The sequence below is a fragment of the Lycorma delicatula genome, chromosome 8, assembly GCF_047948215.1.
Source record: "Lycorma delicatula isolate Av1 chromosome 8, ASM4794821v1, whole genome shotgun sequence".
Taxonomy (NCBI): domain Eukaryota; kingdom Metazoa; phylum Arthropoda; class Insecta; order Hemiptera; family Fulgoridae; genus Lycorma; species Lycorma delicatula.
In genome coordinates, this window is record NC_134462.1 from 13,815 (window position 1) to 39,587 (window position 25,773).

At 29.2% G+C, this 25,773-nt stretch overlaps 1 protein-coding gene and 1 long non-coding RNA gene across 4 annotated transcripts in view; one reads left to right on the forward strand and one right to left on the reverse strand.

Annotated features, from left to right (window-relative positions):
• Positions 1-2,756: 2,756 nt before the first annotated feature.
• LOC142329437 (uncharacterized) lies at positions 2,757-14,518 on the reverse strand. The gene is made up of 2 exons (XR_012757499.1): positions 13,932-14,518; positions 2,757-3,239 (listed from the first exon to the last, which is right to left on the reverse strand). It is a non-coding gene; the product is annotated as an uncharacterized LOC142329437 (long non-coding RNA).
• Positions 14,519-15,715: 1,197 nt separating this feature from the next.
• The window catches only part of LOC142329435 (serine-enriched protein-like), a 52,171-nt gene continuing 42,113 nt past the window's right edge, over positions 15,716-25,773 (forward strand). The window contains exons 1-3 of one of the 3 annotated variants that reach the window (XM_075374068.1): positions 15,716-15,873; positions 18,821-18,927; positions 19,701-19,838. In XM_075374068.1, coding sequence (XP_075230183.1) covers positions 18,829-18,927; positions 19,701-19,838 — 237 coding nt within the window. In that variant the 5' untranslated portion in view covers positions 15,716-15,873; positions 18,821-18,828. Of the gene's footprint in view, positions 15,874-18,820; positions 18,933-19,700; positions 19,839-25,773 lie in introns of all 3 variants that reach the window. The other 2 variants (XM_075374070.1, XM_075374069.1) reach the window with 2 other exon arrangements.

A 25,773-nucleotide genomic window follows, 5' to 3' on the forward strand; every position in this document is an offset into this window, starting at 1 on the left:
ACAGAAAAAGAGGGGACATGGATGAACAAGTTTTGGAATGTTAGTAGTAGAGGAAAAGTTGGCAGCACCTGTTGCTTTGTGCAAAATTTTATTCTCTGTTATGTTCCAATGTACATTACATTTCAACTGTCATTGTTTATCTAAATTTAATATGTTCAGTATAAATAATAAGTAGACATTAGTGTAGGTTCCAATATTTAGATTGGCATTGTATGGGTTAAAACATGCATTAATAAAATTGAATCAGAAATAAATTGATTTCCAAAAAAAAAAAAAAAACATTTATTGGGATTCTAAATTAAAAGACAATTTATAAATGAAATAAATATTCTAATAATTTGTGTTTTTTATAGACTATTTATATTAGAGCATCTCCTCTTTTTTTTCCTTAATTTTCAATATTATCTGACATAATGATATAAAGATAATATACAAAACAATACCTTTGCTGATTTATAACCTAGCATGCTTCACTATACCTTCTAGCCAGCCAAATTATTTTCTAACAGTACATAAAACTGTATACTACACTTATACATATCAAACAATAAATTAAAAAAAAAAAACAATTTTTAAATAATGAAATCGCATACTTGGCTAAACGATAAACTTCAAGGTCTTCACCAGATCCAATGCCTTTTAACTATTTTTCAAATTCACCATACCAATTATGTACTACTGACAGAGGACACACTGTGAGTACTGTTTTGATATTAATATTTTCATTTGTTAATATTGCTTGTAGTAAACTTAAAACTTGCAATGTTTTTTCCAAGATCCATACGCTTTATTTATTAACAGTAAAATAAATAAAAAATTATTTGCCAAAAATAATAATAAAAAAAGCAATGTAAAAACAATTAATAAACAATTAAATTTAGACATGAAGATCTGTTTAAAGAAATAATTTACTTAATTTAAATTATTCAAATGTACATTTGAAAACATACAAAGTTCCTTGGTTCAATACTCTAACTCTACCAAAACCTTATTTCTGATGTTACAAAATATTGTATCTCTCTTTCTAACACGTACTGCCTTATACCCAAACACAATTTTAGTAATTTTTTTAAAAGTACATTTATAATTGTATTTTGTATAAATGGACTGTCATCTTGACAGTACATTCTAAGTTGATCAATTACAAAAAAAAGGAAGCAGAAATCAATCAAAACATTTTTGAGCACAATTTTTTTATTAATGATCCTGAAAATGCATAGATTCATGGAAATTTGGTTATTACCAATACTTTTACCATTATAGTAGTTATCCAAATTAATTGAGTGACAATAATTTGGATAACATAGGTTTTATTGAAGTAACTGCTGTATATTTTTACATTCATCGCAAGTTTATGAAAAACAATTTTATTATATACTACACAGAAATAAAATAAAATTATGTAATGTAATATCTCTTACAACTGAAAAAACTGTGTGCAGGCATACTACAGGCAACTATAGAATTAAATAGTTAATGCTAATTTACTTAATTATTCTCACCATTATCATAAAATAGAGAGTTCTTCATAAAAATAGAATGTTTTTTGTTAAAGTAATTAATACAAATCAGGCTCTTTTCTGCAACCTACTGGGTTGGCTTAGTGGTGAACTCATCATCGCAAATCACCCGATTTTAAATTTGAGATTTGTAAGGTTCAAATCTTAGTAAAGCCAGTTACTTTTATATAGATTTGAGTACTATATAGTGGATACCGGTGTTCTTTGGTGGTTGGGTTTCATTTAACCACTCATCTCAGGAATGGTTGACCTTGAAATTTGTATATGACTTTCTTTTTCCTGTTTAGCCTCCGGTAACTACCGTTTAGATAATACTTCAGAGTATGAATGAGGATGATGTGTATGAGTGTGAATGAAGTGTAGTCTTGTACATTCTCAGTTCGACCATTTCTGAGATGTGTGGTTAATTGAAACCCAACCACCAAAGAACACCGGTATCCACGATCTAGTATTCAAATCCGTGTAAAAATAACTGGCTTTACTAGGACTTGAATGCTGGAACTCTCGACTTCCAAATCAGCTGATTTGGGAAGAGGCGTTCACCACTAGACCAACCCGGTGACTAATTTGTATATGACTACACCATTTCATTTACATTCATACATATCATCCTCTGAAGTAATACCTTATGATGATTCCAGATGCTAAACAGAAAAAGAGAGAGGTCCTTTTCTGTACCAGCCACATAAATAATGCTTCACTAACTTTTTATAAAACCCCTTTTTTGTATTTGTATTTCAGAATACAAACAATTTATAGAATACCACTTTTTCAGTTCTCTTCTTTTTTAATCACAAACAATGCTCTGTCCTACTCCAAACTCATGAGCGATTTTCTACATATGTATTTGTTTATATGTTTTTAACTTTTTTCTATCATAAGAACAGTTTTCTTCTGTTCCTTAATGTGTTAATATTTTTTCAATGACTACTTATTAGTAGATAACAACAATTACTTAATCCTTTACAAGAACCAGGAACAAATATCCTTTCTATTAATAATGCATGTAGAGCAAGACCATAATGAAACGGCGATAAGTTCCTCTTATTGTAAAGGCAGTTTCTTTTTATGTATGACAAACTATAGTGAAATCACACTGATTCAATCTTATTTTTGAAAATAAAATTACTTTTTTTTTGCACTAATTTGGGATAAAGTAAAATGTAGATAAAAAGTTTTCAAAACAATGTACAAAATTGTAGCATACAATTTTTATAAAAAAAAAGTGAAAATTAATTAAAATAGAATTTCACATTTATTATAAATAATTAAAAATACAATCAGTACAATTAAAAAAAGACAGAGTGCTTAGAACAACACAATGCTAACACTGCCATCTAGTTATTGCAGAGTGGCATTAAAAGTTGTACATCAAAATACACACGACATTAATTAATCATTGTTAAACAAATTTTTATAATTATTCAATAATAAAGATGCAAATCACACAGATTGTTTCCTACAAGAACACTGCACAAATTTTTTATTCATTTCCTTCTGTACATCACCATCCCAATTATAATCATTACAATATTGATTCAGTTTTCTATTTTCATTTACATATATTAACTGATTTCTTTCGACTATTTCAATATCTTTTTCAAGTTCTTTCAATTCTTTTTCCAGCTGAGTTTTACGTTTAATTTTTGGTATTGTGTCAGTTACCATAGGTAATAACTGAAATTCCTTTTGTAGATCACGCCAATTCTTATGTAAACCCTATTACACAAAAAAAAAAATTACTTTAAACAACTTCTGTACATAATACTGATTTTTAAAAAATAAAACTTCTATTTGAATCACAATAAAAAATTAAATGTTTTTAAAGTCAAGCTACAAAATGAAAACATCATAAACTATTAATTATTTCCCTTTGTATACAGATAGATTTAGTAACAGTAAACTAGCTGTAACTTACTTCTAAGAATTAATAATTATCAAAAGCGTTAAAAAAATTATATGGGAAGGACATGAGAAAATGGCATAAAATTTCTAAACTGTTTTATTAATCACCAATTATTTGAATCAATCATAATCCATATTTTATTCTAATAAACCCAACTAAATGTTTATTAGTAATTTCTAAAATTAAAATAAAATAGTATTTTACATGCTACAGATATCAATAATCATTTTAGACTCTAATATGATATCTATTTTACAAAATAAGCTCATCTTTGGAAGTTATAACTTACAAACAATTTAAAAAAGAAATAGTTTTATATCATGTTATACTGTTCTTTTATGTGTTATTTTTATGAGTTTCAACCTATTTAAAAACAAATCTACAGGAATTATAACAAATTATGCATTAAAGTATACTGTACATTTTTTACCTGTTTTTATGGAAGTTTTATTTCAAGAGTCTACAACCTCAATAATATAAAACATAAAAGCTATTTAAGTACAGGGTGTCCTATATAAAAGCCAACTCATTAACTGGCCTTCTACAAAATTTGAATTGACTTCCCCTTCATTTTACTGGAATGAACTCATCTGACATCTGAGTATCACACCCACGGGAGAAGACTACTTCTACTAAAAGAAGACTACTACTATAAAAAGGGGAAAGTAAGGTAATCGTGAAAAAAAAATTTTCTACTGTTCTGGTTTCTTGACTCAGGGAACTGAAAATGAAAAAGAAAACATTAAGTATAATCTGTTCATTTGAAATTGTATGGGTGTTAGTATCTCCATTGAGATTGATAAATCAAGATCGACTGAACAGACATCTTCATATTTAGTAAGGATGGCTTCTACATTTGCGGCATTGTTATTATTATTAAAATGTAGCTTTAGGGTCTCAAAGAGGGGGTCTACACCTTTTTGAGAATGTAACATAATTATAGTTTAATTTTTAATTACCTCCCTTTATTTCAGGAATCATATCTTATCTAGAGATGGTCTTAATGAAAATTTTACTAGTATGTTTGAATTTTGAGACTTTTTTTTAGAAAAAAGATGATTTTTTCATATAAAATTTTTCCCAAAATTACAACTAAATTCAAAACAATAAGGTTTATGTAATAATTTTCAATTGTCTTCAGATTTGGTGTTTTTGGTTCACGCACAGTACATTCATAATTGTTGCTCTTGTCAAATTTAAAAAATTTAAATTGGATTTTGTAATACTGCTTTGATTAATATTTTCACAGTTTTCCTCAATCCTTTCGACCAAATGTTAGCAAGTACCTTAATTTATCCATGGAGTACCATATGCACATATTCCTGATATGATGTGCACAATGTATAATTTTTTTTTGTTCATATGGACCACTAAGGATCACATTTACATAATTGTTTAGAACTTCTTTTGTTTTTCCAATATTTTGTTACTTTGTTGTTTTTCTTCCGCAGTCCACTTTCTTCCTACATTCTTCTTATCCTTCTATGGAAACTTAGATTGTTAATCAATTTTCTAAATCGGTTACTATTTAAAAAGGTTTTTTGGAGATTTTTAAAATTTTAAGATCGTTTTCTACTTCTTTAATCCAGTTAGTTTTAAGAGTTCTACTGTTACAAAAATTAAATATTTGTTTTATTAATCTCTTTTCACTCAATCTGTATAAATGCCCATAAAATTGTAGTTTTCCTCTCCAGATGGTGTCTTTTATTTTTCCGTATTTTTATAAATTTCTGTTTCACTTTTTTATTTATAAATTCTGTTCTGGTAATTGGGTCCATATACGTTTCTTAAATTCTTTTTTTTTTTTTTTAAATCTTTATCCAAAAAAATTTCCAAACACTCAGCGCCTTATAATACTTCTGGAAAAATTACTGTTTTGTAATATCAGATTAGAATTTTGTTATTTGGGAAGTAGAATTACTAAAGATGGACGAAGCAGGAGTGATATAAAATGCAGTACATCACAGGCGAAACGAGCCTTCAGTCAGAAATATAATACGTTTACATCAAAAATTAATTTAAACATCAGGAACAGATTTTTGAAAGTATATGTTTGAAGCGTAGCTTTACATGGAAGTGAAACTTGGACGATCGGAATATCTGAGATGATATTATTAGAAACTTTTGAAATGCGGTGCTTAGGAGAATGTTAAAAATCAAATGGATGGATAAAGTGACAAATGAAGAGGTATTGCGGCAAATAGATGAAGAAAGAAGCGTTTGGAAAAATATAGTTAAAAGAAGAGACAGACTTATAGGCCACATACTAAGGCATCCTGGAATAGTCGCTTTAATATTGGAAGGACAGGTAGAAGGAAAAAATTGTGTAGGCAGGCCACGTTTGGAATATGTAAAACAAATTGTTAGGGATGTAGGGGGTGTACTGAAATGAAACGACTAGCACTAGATAGGGAATCTTGGAGAGCTGCATCAAACCAGTCAAATGTCTGAAGACAAAAAAAAAATATCAGATTCATCATAATCATGAAATAATTTACTTATCAATGGCTTTTTCAGTTGGACCCTCAGTAGTTTGTAGATTACTGCAAGCCATAAAAGAGGTTTTGATGACTTTTTGACTCGCTCAGTTTCTTGTTGATGTTGAGCTAAAATATTATCCCGACTTTTAACTGTCATTCATCGGTTTTGACAGCTTCCCAAAATTCTGGCAGTTATTAAAGTATATCTTTTACATTAATAACATTGAAAAGAGCATGAATATTCCCACTAACCGACTTAATTTTATCTGACAAAATTATCCAACATCATGAATGATTTATATAGCAGATTATCTTCACACAAAAAAAAGATCTTCATAAAACCATTTTGTAAATCCATCCGTACACTTTTTTTTTAGTATACTTCACAGGACGGGAGTTAATGTTTTTAAAAGCTCTTTGGTGTTAGGCTTCATCAATGACAACAGACTTACTAAACCCCAATTTATTTGAACAGTAAGTGTGATGGTTAAACCTCTTTTTGCTTCACAGTAGCCAGGAGCTGACTTTTCTTCTTTAAAAACAGAGTTTTGATGATATTATTTTGTCATTTAAACCGGTTTCATCACATCTGAAAACCTTTACTGAAATTTCAAGATTTCAGCATCGGTTATTTTCTTAATTTTGTAGTGTTTTCACTGACAAAATGTTATTAATTGTCTAGGACTTGAGTCGATCAAGCCGACCCTGATTAAATGTAAATTTCTCCCCATATTTAAAAATTCCAAAGCATCGGGCCTGATAGTGAGCTACTTTATTTCAAATTTGGTTGAACAGCAAAAGTAGAATTTACATTTTTTCACATTTTTTTTGTTTGATGGCTCTAATTTGTGTATCACTACTAACCTTTGCAAAATCGATCTTTCAATTTCTATTCCGAGTTGGATTCAAAGCCTCTTCAATTGTCCCCAGTCCAACAATGACGAAATAAATAGCGTGTAATTTTTATTCTGTAGTAACCGACTTGTTTTATAAACTTCCAAGTCTCTGTGGAGAAGTAGCAAATCACACTTACAATATGACAGTAACCGGTCCTTTACTATCTATTTTTACCGGTTTATTTATTTGGAAATTTTTTTATTCTTTTTTTTTTAGTGAAAAATATTTTATCGTCATAAAGACTTGCAAGATGTAATATTCAAAATGATTTATGAATAAATTATAATGTATAACCTATTATTACGTACAACTTGTTTTATTGTGTTCCATTAGATCAGAATATTACACTATTTTTATACCGGCAACCGAAATGAAATTTTTATCCATTAAGAAACAACACAAGGAATAAAAAATGTTAAAAACAAAACAATATCCACACATTTCAGCTAGTACGGTAAAACAAAATAACTGGTTTTTACCTGCCCGTTCTACTAATTTGAAAGTGAAGATCACAAAAAATCTAATTGTAACAACAGAAAATTATACACATTAGAACAGTCTGCTGATATCGGTTCATTCATAAAAAAAATACATTAAGAGAATTTATAAGAAAAATATTTCAAACATTATAAAACATCCCGTGAAAAATTAGCAAAATGTTACAAACTTAGGAACTTTGATAACATGTTAAGACCGTAAAAAAATGAGATTATTTCTAAAGATATTACAAGTATGAAAATACATAATAATTTAACATACGATAAGCATTATTTATTTACTGAATCACACTCTCTTGCTTAACTTAATAATGCCTGTTCCTATTCTTATCCGTTTTATCAGAATTTTCAGTTTGCTACACCTACATTTTTTTATCTTCATTCCAATTTCTAGATATCTCAGTTCTCCGATAATTAATACTCATTCTCCTAATTCTACAATATCATCTGTGAATAATTAAGATTTGAATTATTTATTCTGATTTTCAATATTTCCTTCACTTTCTAGAATATTTGGCATACATAACTAATTTATAATAAGCGGTTTGAGATCTTCCTATCTACAAAAGCCATAACCGTATAATCAATATTACTATTATTGCACTTCTGGGACGTGTTTTTAGTCCGCTGAATTGTTTTATATATTTTACGTCAGCATATTGTTACAAAGTGAGAGTAATTTTCCAACAGCGATAGCAATCTTGAGCATTATCAGCAGTAACAGTAAACTGTTAATCAGATGATCTCAGGGATAAACCGGTAACTAAATCTTCTCTTATCAGTCTTACTGCTTTACAACAAAATAAAAGAATTTTAGTATTTGGTTTTTTGAGGTGCAAAAAATATGTTAATGACTGGAGAAAGTTCTGTTTTTAACAGATTTTTATAATTCCAAACAAATGACATATAACCGATTATTGATAAGTACATATTTAGAGTTGCTATTCGTTTAATCGATTTTGGAAAAGGTTAAATATAACCGTAATAACTGATTAAATTATGTTACGGTTTAAACCGTAATTTTCCAAGATATTCAATTATTTTATGACATTCACATATATTTCTTAATAAAAGATCGGTGAGGAATTATCATCATTAAAACTGACTTGATAGTTCTTAAATATAAATATTTTTTGAGGATTTTTTACGCTCGGTGAATATATTGATATTTTACCGAGACGTTCACCGACATATTCGCTAGAGGAAAATTTAAAATAAGAATTTACACAAAATACTTAACTTAAAAATAATTTTATCGTAATATGAAGCGCAAAGATAATATTGTATATATTATTTAATAAATGTATACTTTTTTACAAAATTATCAACAATTTGTATGTAAACACACTCCATAATTTACAGATTATTTTAACAATTTTAATTCATTATTCTCTGTGTAACTTAACGGTTAATCTTAATTCCCAAATGAATGTGAATACATCCATAAAACTGTTTATTTTTTGTTAAAATGAATAGTTTTAACAGAAAATTGGACATTATACAAACAAAATAATAATGCCGCCAGCTACTTCCAAAGTTAAAGTTTAAGGCTAAAATAATTAACGTTAAATGATACTATTCAGAGAAATACATTTAGAAAAACAACAACCAGACGCTTACCCTTTCTAAAACTCTTATTTAGTCCCTAATTTTCTTACCCTAAGTAAAGAGTGAATGTCTGGTCGGAATGCATAATTACCATTAAGTGTGCGTTAAGAAATCATTATCGTTATAGATTATATATTAATCGCTGTAAATTAAAATACAGTTATATATTGCGATAACAAAACTTAAAATAACTATAAAAAATTTAAACGAAAGAATACTCAAAAAAAGTCTTTAAGTCCATCAAAGACAGAAAAGAAGACACAATAATGAACTTTACATAGAGAAACTATCAGATTTAATCAGAAAAATAAGAATCACCTTTTACGGTAATCTACAAAGAATGAACCCCCTATTTATACGCTTTAAAAATCTAAAAACTAATAACAACTGAAACAGAGACTGAAAAAGACATAGAAGAAATGAAAATAACACGTCAAATCATCAAAGAACATTTACTATGAGAAAGAATTGCAAAATATTTCAGGTCAGAAAAAAAACACTGAAGAAATATTTATCCGGACAGAAGAGAAAAGTAAAATACTGGAAAATAACGAAGGAGATATGGAAGAAAAAGAAACTGAAAAAGGGAAATAAATTGTACATAAAAGCAATTTGACTAACAGCAACATCAAAACTACAATTTAACCAAACACAAATCGTGTAAACCTATGACAACCAAATACTGATAGTAATAGTTAGTTATTTAATCCTTAACAATTTTTGACAAAATAACTAGTCATCAACTACCCAAAATAATTTATCATTATGATGTGACCCGTTTTATTCTGTACTGTTACATGTGCGAGTCTAGTTTCATTTTTACTCTAATTTAATGCTGAAGCATTAGTAGCACATTCTTTCTCTATTTTATATGTCTTGTTTCCTATCATTCTGAAAAGCTGTTACTATGTATTTGTTTTCATAGTTTTGATTGCGCCATAAGTTGAATTTATGTTTATTTTATTATTTGTTTGTATAATCTATTATTTTACTATTTTTTTTGTGTAATTTTCAGTCGTATTTTTATTTCCAACTGTTTGTATCTGTGGATGTGAATGTACGTAAATAACAAATAACAGAGTTGTTTACTATAACCTGACTTTAGTCATTTTTTACGCGAGTAAATGATATTCATGTTATTATTTTTATTATTTACTAGCGTCTTAAAATATAACAGATATAAAAATTAGACATTGTAAATGATAATTATTAGTTCAACATAACCTGTTCATTACGTGTAAATGACAGTGATATAATTGAACTTTTAAATGATTTAGCCGATAGCAATTCAGACAGTGATTCTCATCATTTTCTTGGGAATATTACTGATGATGAGCACGATTTACAGCCTTCCTGTTCAGCTAGGTAAATGACCTCGAATATCTGTTGCTAAAAGAAAAGACAAAACATTGGGCTTCGAACAGCTGATGTATTATGTTACCAAAAAGCTTTGCAACGCTCAAATATTTACTGGTACTTCAGGAATAAACTTCCCAATTGATGACCCTGACAATGTATATTCAATATTTTTACCTAATAAATTAATTGATACTCTAGTGAAGCAGACTAATCTTTGTCAGATTCCCTAAAAAAAAAATTCTAAGCCAGTTTTTGAGGTTTCCAAATAATGTGGTCAAAATAATAAGGTTTTTGTTTGTGGAAACACACTGATAATTAAGAGATGCTTTTATTTGTAGCTGTATATATGCTATCTGAAATTACTTGGTGACCGTAAATTGAAAGTTATTAAACAAACAAGCCGCTTTTTACAACTCTTGGATTTGGAAAAATTTTATCCCATAAGAGTCAAACTTATGTCGTCTTTCCTCCATTTTACTGATGATAATAACGCTAATCCGTCTCCAAAAAATAAAACCGATTATTGAGTATTGTGTTAACAGTTTCAGAGAAGTATACATACCAGAAAAGAATTTAGCGATTGATGAAAGTTTACTGGAAAGGTAGGCTAAACTTCATTCTGTTTTAGAATAAAAAGGGCACACTTTGGCATTAAGAAATATGTTCTTTCAGAATAAGAAACTTGTAATATATATATATATATATATATATAACTTGATAGTTTATGTCGGTGCAGACACAGTAATTGTACAACCCTTTTCATGGCTATACCACTAATATTGTCATGACTCTTTTAGAAACTAGTAACCTGTTAGAGAAAGGTTACTGTATTTACACTGACAAATATTATTGCCCCTTTTATTTCATTTTAACTGTGTAAAATCCATTTTGACCAAAACACCAAAATATTTAAAAATTTAATTGTAAAAAAAAACTATAAAAATATTAAAAGTCGATAAATTAAAAACTTTAGTTAAACAAATTTAGCAACATAATTCAGATTCTTTTTACTTTATTTTAAATATATAAACTCTGATGTAAACGATTAAACGCTTTTTCAAACAAAAACAAAACAAATATTAATTTTAAAATAAATGATTTATCGTTAACGATGCCCAGTTTTTTACATCCTCTCTCTTGCCGCCATGTACAAGCCTTTCTGTTATATAGTTTTTTTATATACTATTTACTTGTCCTTGAATCGGTTACATACAATAGCGTTTGCGTCTTTGTTTTAACTACTGTCAGTTTTAACTGATTTTTTTTTTTTTTAGCACAAGCGGCAGTGTAATTATAAAAAGATTTTTAGACTACATATATCTTACAGTTCTATACTTGTTCATCAATAATTTTATGTATATACAAAACTCTTGACCGAACAAATACAAAAAATCTGGTCGATTTATCTGGTCAGATTTGACCTCCATGATCAAATTATGCTTTTAATTTAAAAATGATGCGGTATTAAAAGCATTAATACGAAAAAAACTATTTGTAATAAAACATTTTGTTGTAGGATTTTCCCGTTACGCGGCCTTTTCTGATGCACGGCTTACACACAGACACATGCGCGCGCGCTTACCGTATTTCATTTCATAGATTCTTTAAATTCGACCTCTGAAGTTCGGCTGATTCAGAAACTTTTGTAAATTGTTCATTTGGCGGAAATCTTTTTATAGTTTTTTTAAGTGTTAATAGATTTTTTAAAAGCTTTATCATTTTTATGTGTAATATGAGCGGTACTTCAAATAAAATTATCCGTACAGGCCATTCTCAAGAAATGTAAAAGTGAAGCGAGCGTTCCGTTTAAAATAAAAAGAATATTTCTAAACGTAGTCGATTAACTTCTAGTAAACTGTAAAAAAGATTGTCATAATATGAGGAAATATTTATTATTACTTTCAAACAATTTTTCTTTTAAATTTCTCCAAAAAATACTTCTACCAGGGAAAACAGTCGAACTGAGAATCTATTTTTTGTTGTTGTGTTTTTTTTTTGAGATATTTAACGGAATAGTATTGAAAAAATTATATATAAAAGAGAAAAAACCCGCTTACGAAAGTTAGAATCGTTAATCGCCCCAGTAGTTAACAAAAAAAATTAAGTAAAAATAATATATACATATACACACGCGAACCCAACCCTTCAAAACACAGTAGATTTACTTCGGAGCAAAAATAATTCAAACTTCAAAGAATTTCCTAAACTTAATCACAAATAAAATTATTTTAGCACGAATAGAAAGCGCGTAGTCTAAAAAAAAGGAATAATCTACACTCACTTCGCTCGCTAACCTGGTTTAATTAACGTTAAAAATAATTATTGCTATTACAAACGGTTGATTTGTATGTATATAATGTATCTTATTAATTCTAGTCTTGAATTTGGAACCGAACATCGGGCAGACGCTTATAAATCTCACTTAAATGTGGAAATAGCATAAAAAAGAATAATTAGAATTATTGATTTCAAAAGTAGCTTCAACCCATCTCTTGAGGTTTCCGATAAGCTGTATTTTACCCGTGAAGAATCTATACATATAAAAATTATCAAGAGTATTTTTCAATAGTTGTAAAAATCATAAAATAGACAATGTGTACAATACAAAAAGGATGGATGCAGAAAACTCACAAATCCCGGCTGTATTTAAAAAACGGTTTCGAAAATCATTTGTCTATTTAGGACTTAAAATTTATAACACGTTAGACAAGATTATAAAGCCTGTAACTGTTGATATCTTCATTAAAGAGTTGAAGAAATGGGTTGTCATTTTTCAGGACACTACTGTTATGTTTTCTAAATTACATTGAATAAAATTAACATACAGTGAATAAAATTAAATACGTTCAAATTTTCAAGGTTTTGTACAACTGTTGAAGAATCGAACTACACTCCGCCTTTCATGAATTGATTAATAATATGAACTAGACTAGATGCGACAAATTTTAGATTAATTGTACTTAGATTAGGCTATATTTTATGAAATAAAACACTTTAAAGCGATGCGATACTGTGCCTATTAATAAAGAATAAAAAAGAAAAAGAAAAATCAGAACAAAACTTTTGGCTAAATTTTTGTCGAAAAAGTTAATAAGTCTGACCATCTAACATAAAACCGACCGCTTTGATCTGCAGAACATAATGAAGGTTTCAAGAAAAGTGAGAAAATATTTGTAAAGTATTTCATACTAAACAACAAAGGCAATTTATCTTTCTAAAATAGATAGCTAATTTATTAATCACCAAATGTAGACACAGGCAAAAGGTTTTGTTATTAACAGAAATCTAAACAAAAAACAGAACTTCAAAGAAAAAAACTAGAATATTGATACCCGAAATAATTAATAAGTGGAGCACTTTAAATAGAAATACGTAAATAAAACGTTTAGTCTACAAAAGATTCAGCAAAACCCCTGTTCTAGTGTATCGGAACTTACTTGAAAGCAAATTATTTTAGTTACATATTTTTATAAAGTACTTAATTTTAATTAAAATAACAAGAATAAAAATATATTTGACTAACCTAAAAATAATGATTTTTGCCAAAACAAAATGTCCAAATGTAAAACGTTTACTTCATTACGTTCCCATAAGTTAACCAATAATCACATTATTTGTGTACCATTTTTCTTATTACAAAATATTATTATTTGAAAGAACTTACCTAGTTTACACGTAGAATTATTTTCTAAACGGTTTTCTAGCTTCACGTAAAATACATCTAATACGATAAATACAAATAATAAAAATTTGATACGATTTTTAAAACAATAACACACTTACAGAAAAGAAATAAAGCATTATTTACTGTATGACAACGTTATTCGTTAACAACACTTTTAATAGATTATTAAATTATCAGAAAAAAAATGTAAGCTAATATTATTATTATGTAAGATTGTTTATTTTTCTACATCGCTGAATATAATGGAAACAGCTAATATTATAAAGAAATAAAATTTTTCATCTACGTAATACACATTTTGACATACGCAGTTTGATGAATTTCGACACAACTAAGAGAACGAGAGTCAAACGAGGGGGGAGAGTCTCTGCACTCTCCCCCACTCTTAATATACGGAGAATATTAATCTTAATAAGAAATAGATCAACATTAGTAACTGACAGGTCCTATGTTGCCAATTTACCTGAATTTTCCTTCCCCCCTCGCCCTTTGGCTGCTAATTTCGGCATCAGGTAATTTACTGCCTTGTGTTTTCTACTTATAACACATTTGCATAGAATAAACCTACCAAGCAATATGCGGTAAGGAAATGAAAAAAAAAAAAATTTAATTTTTACGGTAAAATTTTTTAATTTATTTTTTAATTTTATTAACGAATCAGCATATTATAATTTTACTATTATTTATAAAAAAAAAAAAAAAAATCCTAAAATATTTGAAATCGATGTTATGTTCTCCATTTGACAGTACTATTAATGAACTTTATGATATTTCTCGTTTTATGTAATAGTATTAAAACTAAAAAAATCATACTTAATAACTTTTTTATTTTTACGTTGTATAATGCAGTTAGTAAAATAATCACTGATTTTATACAACCGACCTCTCGTTAACCGGACTTACATATTTTATTTATCCGTAAAATTTACATAAATTATTGCTTGTTATAGTATTGAATTATTTGAGAGATTTTCGTGTTAGAAGATTCAGAGATTACATATGATTGAAATTAAATATAATCTTAGATTACTGTTTATTAAAACGTCGATTATTCGGACCTCCATATCTCAAACATTATGTGACAAATCTAAGAGAAAAATAATTATTAAAATGCTGAAAAAAATCGCTTGTTGAACCATTTATAGACAAAATTTACATTAGAAAAATTGAACTTTGTAACGATCAAATCGAGTCTAAATTTACTTATTTTTTTTATAAGGACTAGCGTGCAATTAGTAACATCTCTAAGTGTTATTGCGCTTATTTGTATTACAGATGTGCTGGGCTGTACTGTGAAATACGGTAGTCGACTTGATATGAGGTAAATTTGGAAATAATCGTTTTATATCGTAATCCCCATGTATTAAAAGAAATGATGCTGTTGTGTTTTTCTGATTGGTTACTAAGAGGATACGGTCTTAAGTTGTAAAATTGTGTTGCAACTATAAAGTATGAAATAATTATTTAAAGTAAATTGAATACTAGTAAAAAGAAATAATTGAAAACCTTACTACCGTTTGGATTCCTTGGTTACGTTCCTTTGTTAACGTGTATATACGTTTTAAAATTTGGTTTCAATTATTTTTTATGATTATAAGTTATCAAATGTTTAAAAAAATAATATTAAACTGTCGGTCGGTGGCTTGTTCTGATAGAGGTGCATTGTAGGAAGAACAGTTTAGATGGAGTGGTTATTTTCACAATTTAGTTCTGACGGTTGAAGAAAAAAGTTGTTGAGGGGTAGGTTGTAGGGGTGGGGCGAGACAGAAATTACGTGCGTGGGGAGAATGAGCGTATGGATCCAGCGGCCATCTTGGGTTGATTGCACAGTTTCATTTAGATTCTCATATCTGTGGTCAGACTTAACTATTAATATTATATCTTATACGTTCATTTTAGATAACCCTCGTTGTTGGTCGAGGTAAGCATTTTTTATATATATTATTTTAATGTAGATGAAAATAAGGGTCATTATTTTTGTTTGGCTATTGTATCCAAACTTATCACGTAGTGAATTTTAAAATACAATTTGCACTCTCCTATTTTTACAAAATAAATTAACTATTTCGTATACGCAAACGTTTCTGACTTTGTTTTCTATTTATAATACCGGCGAAATAATATCTCAAAAATAAACAAACGGAAACAAATTACGCGACTGGTTATAAACAGGTTAGATTAATTAACATATTTTGGTCCTCTGACCAGGGATATATTGAAGGTTCTACAATTCAATACTTAATTCATAATTAATACCAGGGAAAGGATAGTGGTAATATTGCAACAATTCATATCAAAAGCAATTGCTATACAAAGAGGGTACTTTCATTAACTTAATTTAATTGTGGAATAATTTCTTCAGCTATCTAAAATTGTTTAAACTGGGGTAGTGAGCACAATCATGTTTTTGTTATAAGGTGGTTGAAACAAGTTTTACAAATTCCATTGGTTTCAAGATATTATGGAGATTTTAATGTCTTCTATTATTAACAATAAACAGAAATTAAATTTACAAATACCTTTTTATGATGAAATATTATTTTTGAGTTCTAATATATTTACAATATAACAAATATTAATGTAAGGTTTTTATTGAATTTACCATTTTGTTTCAATTAATCATTTTCAACCGGTTATGAAGAATGATAGAAACATCAAAAAAAATAATTTCATCAATATTGGTCTGCTTATTTATTTAGAAAACAATAAAGAAAAAACATTCTTTGGAAATTCAATATGGGCAAAGAACAGTTAATAATGAATTAAGTTTATAAGGTCAACAATTAAGTATAAACCTGATCTACTATTCATTTATACACCAGTATGCCAAATAATTTATTAAAAGTTGAATATCATTCATTTTATGGGTTACAGAGCGATGACCTAACAACGAATATTCTAATGCATATAAGAGTTTGGTAATTAAACGTATTAACGCCACCGCAGCTACAGCTACTGTTTAGGTTATCTTGACTTTGTGTACTGACAAATCGTACGTATATCAAAATAACCTAACTAAATATAACCTTCGCTCGCCAAACTCATGTAATTAACATTAGATATGCATAATATATACAACTTATTAATAATATAACCTTCGCTCGCCAAACTCTTGTAATTAACATTAGATATGCATAATATATACAACTTATTAATAATATAACCTTAATGTTATAGCACCGAAATTCAATTAATGTTAATCCACCGAAATCCAATTGACTACTTTGTTTTTAAATAAAGCTGTGGCGTAGGTGGTGTAGATTATATTTAGGTTATTTTGATATACGTATGATTTGCCAGTACACGAAGTCAACATAACCTAAAGCAGCTGTAGCTGCGGTGGCGTTAATATGTAAGTACCAAGATTTTTGACAGGTTATTTTCAGTGTTCAATAAAGATCTCAAATGACTATGAAAAGGTAAAGTAAAGAGATGTTCACATCAATCTAGGATTTAAAATATGAAATAGGTGCTGTGTAATTTGTAAATCTATGCCTATTGTGTGTATGACCTTTCACTAATAGTAATTAAATGAAAGAAAAAAATTTATTGGCTGTTATCTTAAAAATCCAAACTGAAAAAGTACGATACTACAAAAATAAAAATCAATTTTAGGTAATGAATTAAATTTCATATTGTGCGTATTTAAAATAAAATAAACATGCTAAGCGAATGGCAATTGATTGGAAAAGAGTGAAACTCTATACACAACAAAGTCACAATTTAAGTACCTACAAAAGGCTTTGTAAATCCTACAGTGTTGACAGTCAATATATGAAGCGATTAAGCTATTTACTGTGACAGTAAACACCAAAAAACTACAGGCTTTCTCTTTCTGATAAGGTAGTAATTGAGGTAATCTGTAAAGGCGTTGAATGTTAGGTTTAATCTGAGATACGAAAGAGTGAATGTTTCTTGTCGCTGGTTAAATTTTTATCGGCTTATATGATATTTTTTATCTTTTATATGATATTTATAAAAGTAATCTGTAAGGGCGTTAGATGTGTGGTGTAATCTTAGATACGGAAGACCCCCGTATGTTATCAGAGAGTGTTGTAATCTATGTGACCTAATTCAGTAGTATGAAATCGGCATGCAGAATTCTCCTCAAACTCCAACTTGATATCACCAGTGCCGTGGCATGCTTATAAACGGAATGCTTTGGTGATTGGTGAATGGATGCTCTTACTGTTTCCAGATTTTCTGGTGTTCTAATGGTGATAGGTCTGCCAGGTGATTTTCTATTCAATGTTAATTCAGTTGCCCAAAGGTTAAAAATTCATAGTATAATTGTTTTTCAATTTGGTACAGATGTATTTTGACTAAGCATGAAGTGTGTATGGAACGCTCTCTGAGTCGCTATCACAGACCGGTTTTTCTTATAATACACTTCAACAACAAAGCCCTAATGTTCACCGGTCCAACTCATGATGGGTACTGAAAACTGTAGAGACAAACCAACTGCTTGAGACCTACCCTGACTCTCTACTCCCACTACAACCCGCACAGTAACCCTTCAAAATGTGGGAAGTCTTTATGTCTCACCCGGTATTTCTCAAACAATAATTAAAGAGATTTCCTAACCACTTTAAATTGGTAACACTTAGTCCAGTGAAGACACTACATAACTGGTTTTTTCTTTTGATAAACATATTTTGAAGAACAATTTCCGTTTTGAATGACGATCATTGATTATTTCATTGTTTTAAATGATTTCGTGGTTTTCCTGTTGGCCGGTGAACCTTTTTCTGGAATATAATCCAGTTTTGTTTGGTGATGATGTTTAATTATCTTTTTATTTTTTTAATTGATAATATCACTGTAGAAGCTTGAAGCTTATGTGTGTGATACGGAAATTTAATTTTTAGTGCCTGACATGGCATTTAAAAATGCCATGCCTGACTGGATTTTGAACCCAGAATCTCCAAATGAAAGGTTGAGACACTTCCAGTCCACCACAGAGGTCGACGGAATGGTGAAGTAATTATTTTTATTATTTCTAAATATAATTTAAAAACTAGAAATTTACATTAAAACTATTTTTATGACATTATTAACCAAATTTGCTAGAAAAAAGGGTTTTTTATTATGTTAATTTCTATTTTAAGAATATATACTATTTAGTAATGTTTTCCTGTCACTTTTGCAACCTTCTTCAGTGACACTAAATGTAAAAATAGGTAAAATATCTGTTACAAGCTAAAATAAATTTGGTTCCATTTTTTAAAAGAGATCAATAGTTACATACAACCTTTAGTATTAATCATCATGGAATTTATAAGTAGAGAATACTTTTGTTGCTAAGATGTGTGTGAAAGATTTGTAGTGAAAAAATGATACTGTTTATTTTTTCATGTTTTTATTTATACAAATTTTTGGACAGGAGTATTTTAAAAATGTCTTAAAGTTCATAACAACAATGCATTTATGTATTTTTATACTTGCGAGTTTGGAAGCTTTAGAGCAGATTTATTTTAGAAAATAATTTTCAGCTTTTTTTGTATTCTACAATTGTTTTAGTGTTTTCTCTTACTTTTAATTACCACATTTGTGTAACTGATCTGATTTAAATATTACTGCATTATCTATTTTTTATAATACATTTTGTTGTTATGTAATGAATGTACTGTAAATTAAAGCTACACAGATTAATGTTTCTGCTTTTAATTCAGTTTCATTTCCTAATTTACTGCTAAATCAAATTTTTCTCCCATTTTATTTCTTTTAAAACTTAATTTGCGTTTACAGGTCTGGAACAAAGTATATCTTGGCATCTTTCTGGAAATCATGGCATTGACCAAAAAGTTGCCAAATAGTGATGTTGTGAGCTTCATGGAGAAGAATGGTTTACTTCACGGGAATTTTGTTTTGCCACCAGGTGTGGAGGTATTAAATTATTTGTTCATTTGTGTGTGCTACTTTAATTTGATTAAATTAAACTGCAAGTAGGAGTGATTTTCTTATTCTCTATTAAGAAGTAGTATTTATACCAGTTTTTTTTTACAATAGAAATTACCACATTAATATTTAGCACTATCTGTCCCATCTTTTATACCGCTAGGTCACTGAAATACACAAGTTCAAAAGTTGCTACTCAGATTTGGTTTCTCTGTTCATTAAACAGTAGTCCCTATTGTAAACAGAATTAAGGTATTATCTATAGGGGTGATTTCTGATTGTATTCCATCGGTTTGAAGTGTTGATGTGTAACAGCATATTTGGCTCTGTGAAGAAGGCAATAGAAACTATTTGACTGTTTAATATCTTTGGCATTGTATATTTATTTGACAACAGATATGCTGTTTCAGTAAGTGATTTTGCTCCTAAGAGGTTGCTGACATTCATTGTGATTATACCTCTGAACAGAAATCAGGACTGGCAATTAATCGGTAGTAAATTAAATCTCTTTGATGATTTCTAATGTCTGTTGGCAAGAGTTTTTTTTTATTAATTTCCACATATACCTATGTACACTTCTGAGCAGTGATGAAAAAAATAATAATTCAGTTAATTGTTTTAGCCAGCGACCAAGAAAGAAGAACAAGGAAAGTTATTACTTTTTTTGCTTGAAATGTTTAAACTAAGAGACCATTTCATATTCTTCAACATCATTTTTTGTACTGTAGTATTGCAATTCTCTTGACTAAATTTCATTTTATAAGAGCTATACGGATCTAATTAATAAAATAGACAAAATAGGCTGGATGTTTCTAGGTATTTCAATTATCAGATTCAGACAAACTGTTGATAAAAGATTTAGAAACTTGTATTTTTTCATTACCTTCATAGGTGGATGAAGGCATACATACTCAGAATGACTGTAACATCATCTTACTTTCTTATTACAAGATCTAGATTTTTTACGCGCTAACTATTGATGTTAAATAATTTTTTTTAATACGCTTTAACAGATTTGGAGAAATTTTTATCATTGTGTTGTTCACACAATGAACAAGTACATAATTCACAGTACATTCTAAATTAAGAGCATGTTACATTTTATCGGTTCATTTTTATACAGAGGTATTTTTTTGAGTTTTTAAACTACAATCTTATAGATAGCTTTATTTAGTTATCTTAATCTTTAGATAGCGGCATTAGTTGGCTTGCAAGGATTCAGTTATCTTGTTTTTATCTCATTTCTCCACCACACATTTGGCTAGCTTTAATGATAGTCTGAGGAATTCGCTGCATAGTTAGGATAAAGTAATTTTAAGACTGGGTGTTTAGATTAGATGATTTTAAAGAAAGAGAAAGGAATGGTTTCATCTATTTGCAGAGGTAGTGTTAGTTAATAATTTTTTTTATTAATCCAGCCTTGTTAAATTTTGTATTGATTACATTGAAAATAATTCGTAGTGATTTTTACAAAATTTAATCGATAAATTCAAATTTAGATATTTTGATAACTGCTGATATACTGCTAAACAGATAGTTTTTCATAAAATATTTCATATACAGTGGTTTTTTCTGAACACAATTCCCATAAGTTGATTAACTGAGTTATTACTGTATTTGAACTTGCTCACTTACAAATTTTACAGTTTGTCTTTTAAATTTAAATTCTTGGATTGTTGAGTTTTTATTTTTTCATGCTATCAGCTATGAATTATCAAAGTTTTTATTAAAAATTTATCAAGAAGAAATATCTTACGAATTATCAAAATGTTATATACCAAAATATTTTCTTGTGTATAGTTAAAATTATTTTTACCATAGTTAAAACATTGAGGACTTGGCATTAATTTGAAACTGTTCATAATCAAAGTGTAAAATTAACATTATGCTTTTGTGTAAAAAAGAAAAATGAACAGCTAAACTCTGAAATAATGAAATGTAGATTTATTTGAACTAAAATCAAACTTAGTAAATTTTTTAAAATTAACTTTCAGCTATTTTTATAAAATCCTTTCCCTTTTTAATAGTAAAAATCTATCTACTTTTGCAGAAGATATAATCTTTTTTAAGGTTAAAGAATTCTGCTGTAATATAGATTCTACAATATTACGTGTTGTACGTACAAATAAAGCTGTTATTTTATACTATCAGTAATTTGCATATTCATGGTTCCCACAAGCAGGAAAAGTCAGGAATTTTTAGAAAAAATGAGGAAAAATTACATTCTTTCGGTGAATTAAGTTTAATAATGTTAGTTATTAATAAAGTATTTTTTACGTAATGACAAAATATGTTTGATATACTTTCCCGGCATCGGGAAGTGGCGATCCCAATGCACCCAGCTCATTGCAACTACGTGCATCAAGCAGCCATTCATGTCCTGTTCTTACTTACATTCCCTAATTATTCTTTTACATTAAAGGAGGAATAAAGTTTTGTTTGGAAATCGTAGCTGGAATTGTAGACAACGATACGGTTTTAGACGATATAATTTTTAGTGATGAATCAACGTTTCACGGCATCTTTAACTGCCAAATATGGGGTAGCGAAAACCCTCATAAAAGTTTTTAGCACATTCGTGATAGCCTTAAGGTCAATGTTTTTTGTGCCCTAAGCAAACTAAGACTATTTGGCCCGTCCTTCCAGGAGACAACCGTAAACGGTGTTGTTTATCTGGACGTGCCTTAAATTGTCTAATTTCGCAATTAGACGATACATGATTTTTTGATACACGATTCCCAGATCCGTGGGTCGGTTGTACAGGTGCAGTTGCACGGCTACCTCGCTTCACAGATCTGACAACACGCTCGATTTTTTTTCTCGTGGGGTTTCATTAAAGATCAGGTTTATGCACCCCATTTAACTATCGATCTGAGACTTCTAATTAACGCCGCAGCTGCAGAGGTAACCGGAATGTGCGGAATGAAATTGACTTAAGGTAGGATGTATATGGCATTACAAATGGAAGCTATATCGAATCAAAGTTTATGTTGTGTGGCAAACTTGATCTATTTTTCTCTGAAATGAGACCTCAGACGAATCTGTAAATTATCTCAATAAGTTTTAATAAACTTTCATCTTTGTTAAATATTTTTTGAATCACTGGGTATGTATGTGTGTATATATATATGTATATTTTTTTGTCTTCAGTCATTTGACTGGTTTGATGCAGCTCTCCAAGATTCCCTATCTAGTGCTAGTCGTTTCATTTCAGTATACCATCTACATCCTACATCCCTAACAATTTGTTTTACATATTCCAAAAGTGGCCTGCCTACACAATATTTTCCTTCTACCTGCCCTTCCAATATTAAAGCGACTATTCCAGGATGCCTTAGTGTGTGGCCTATAAGTCTGTCTCTTCTTTTAACTATATTTTTCCAAATGCTTCTTTCTTCATCTATTTGCCGCAATACCTCTTCATTTGTCACTTTATCCACCCGTCTGATTTTTAACATTCTCCTATAGCACCGCATTTCAAAAGCTTCTAATCTTTTCTTCTCAGATACTCCGATCGTCCAATTTTCACTTCCATTTAAAGTGACGCTCCAAACATACACTTTCAAAAATCTTTTCCTGACATTTAAATTAATTTTTGATGTAAACAAATTATATTTCTTACTGAAGGCTCGTTTAGCTTGTGCTATTCGGCATTTTATATCGCTCCTGCTTCGTCCATCTTTAGTAATTCTACTTCCCAAATAACAAAATTCTTCTACCTCCATAATCTTTTCTCCTCCTATTTTCACATTCAGCGGTCCATCTTTGTTATTTCTACTACATTTCATTACTTTTGTTTTGTTCTTGTTTATTTTCTCGCAATAGTTCTTGAGTAGGACTTCATCTATGCTGTTCATTGTTTCTTCTAAATCCTTTTTACTCTCGGCTAGAATTACTATATCATCAGCAAATCGTAGCATCTTTATCTCTTCACCTTTCACTGTTACTTCGGATCTAAATCGTTCTTTAACATCATTAAGTGCTAGTTCCGTGTAAAGATTAAAAAGTAACGGAGATAGGGAACATCCTTGTCAGACTCCCTTTCTTATTATGGCTTCTTTCTTATGTTCTTCAATTGTTACTGTTGCTGTTTGGTTCCTGTACATGTTAGCAATTGTTCTTCTATCTCTGTATTTGAACCTTAATTTTTTTTAAATTCTGAACATTTTATTCCAGTCTACGTTATCGAATGCCTTTTCTAGGTCTATAAACGCCAAGTATGTCGGTTTGTTTTTCTTTAATCTTCCTTCTACTATTAATCTGAGACCTAAAATTGCTTCCCTTGTCCCTTTACTTTTCCTGAAACCAAATTGGTTTAAAGAAGAGTATTATATATAATTTTGTATATATATATACAAAATTGTCGCCCGCACGCTCTTAAATTCCTATATCAGTATTTATCTTAAATTAAAGAGCAATTTCTTTTTTTTTGGCAGTCGTGTTTTTTTAATTTTTGATATTAATCTCTTGCTTTAATTTAATTTTATCTTATTTTATAGTCACGGTTTTAGTTGTAACACTTGTTGTGTAGATTACAACTATTAACCGGTTATTAATGAAAGGTCTAGCAAGATTTTCCCGAACAAACATTATTGTTATTATTATTACTGTTTTCTCAATTATTAATTAATTTCTAACCAAGTTACATTATCTTTCAACTTACGTATATTTCATGTTTGTTTAATTTATTTGGTTTAACGCGATTGTTATTTATACATTTTATATGTATATGTTTTTATATTCTAAAGTTCCCTTCTTTCTTTTCCTGTTTAGCCTCCGGTAACTACCGTTTAGATAATTCTTCAGAGGATGATATGTATGAGTGTAAATGAAGTGTAGTCTTGTAAATTCTCAGTTCGACCGTTCCTGAGATGTGTGGTTAATTGAAACCCAACCACCAAAGAACACCGGTATCCACGATCTAGTATTCAACCAGGTGGGTCCTAAAGTTCCCTTAAGTCACGTGACCGTTACTTGGTGGCCGATTCAATCGGTACTCGCATATTATGTTAATCATTACTTATAGTCATCTGTGATGTCGGTGCATTTTCACTACATGTAAGGATTAAAAAATTACATATTTTTTTCTAATTTTAAAATAAATAATTATTTTTTTTAAATCTGCAGGTGGCGCAAACGAGTTTGTTATAGTTTTAATAAATTTCTATCTGTGTTCTACATACGCTAAGTTAATATAATTTACTTACCTCGTGTATTAGCGGTTTTACGGCACACATATTTATTTCAATTATTACAAAATAGCTTTTCCACCGCTTTGGGGTGTTACACGTGATTACAAAATTTATATTTATATATTTTATACGGTTTAGTGAATTTTATATTATTACCTTTGGACCGACTTGATAAATTATAACAATGTTTCTCAACCTTATATAAAATTTTAAGCGAGCATTAGAATACAGCGAAGCATCAACAAGTGCACAGACGAACTCGGTTCCGAAAATGAAATCGAGGAAATATTCTCAGCAATACTTAAATTTTGGGTTTGCCAGTACTAAAGTAAATGATGACGAAAGGCCCCTGTGTGTCATTTGCTCAAAAATTTTAGCGTGAAACCTATAAACTTAAACGACGTCTGGAAACGCTTCATAGCGAGTACGATAACAAACCAAGAGAATTCTTCGAATTAAAATTAAAATCATATGAAAAGCAAACCAAATTTTTAAAAAAAGTTTGTCTGTGAATGAAAAAGCGTTACTTGCCTTTTTCAAAGTTTCATATAAAACAGCCGGATTTAAAAAGCTTCACGCCGTGAAGCTCTCTGTAAAAAAAATTCTAAAACGATGAGTAGAAAATAATTTACCGGTGATCGTAAGATAATCAAAACAATTTTCAACATTTGTAAAAATTTTGCGCTTATAAAATATTTCTTTGCGTTATCGATTTAAATGATAAACGTTCA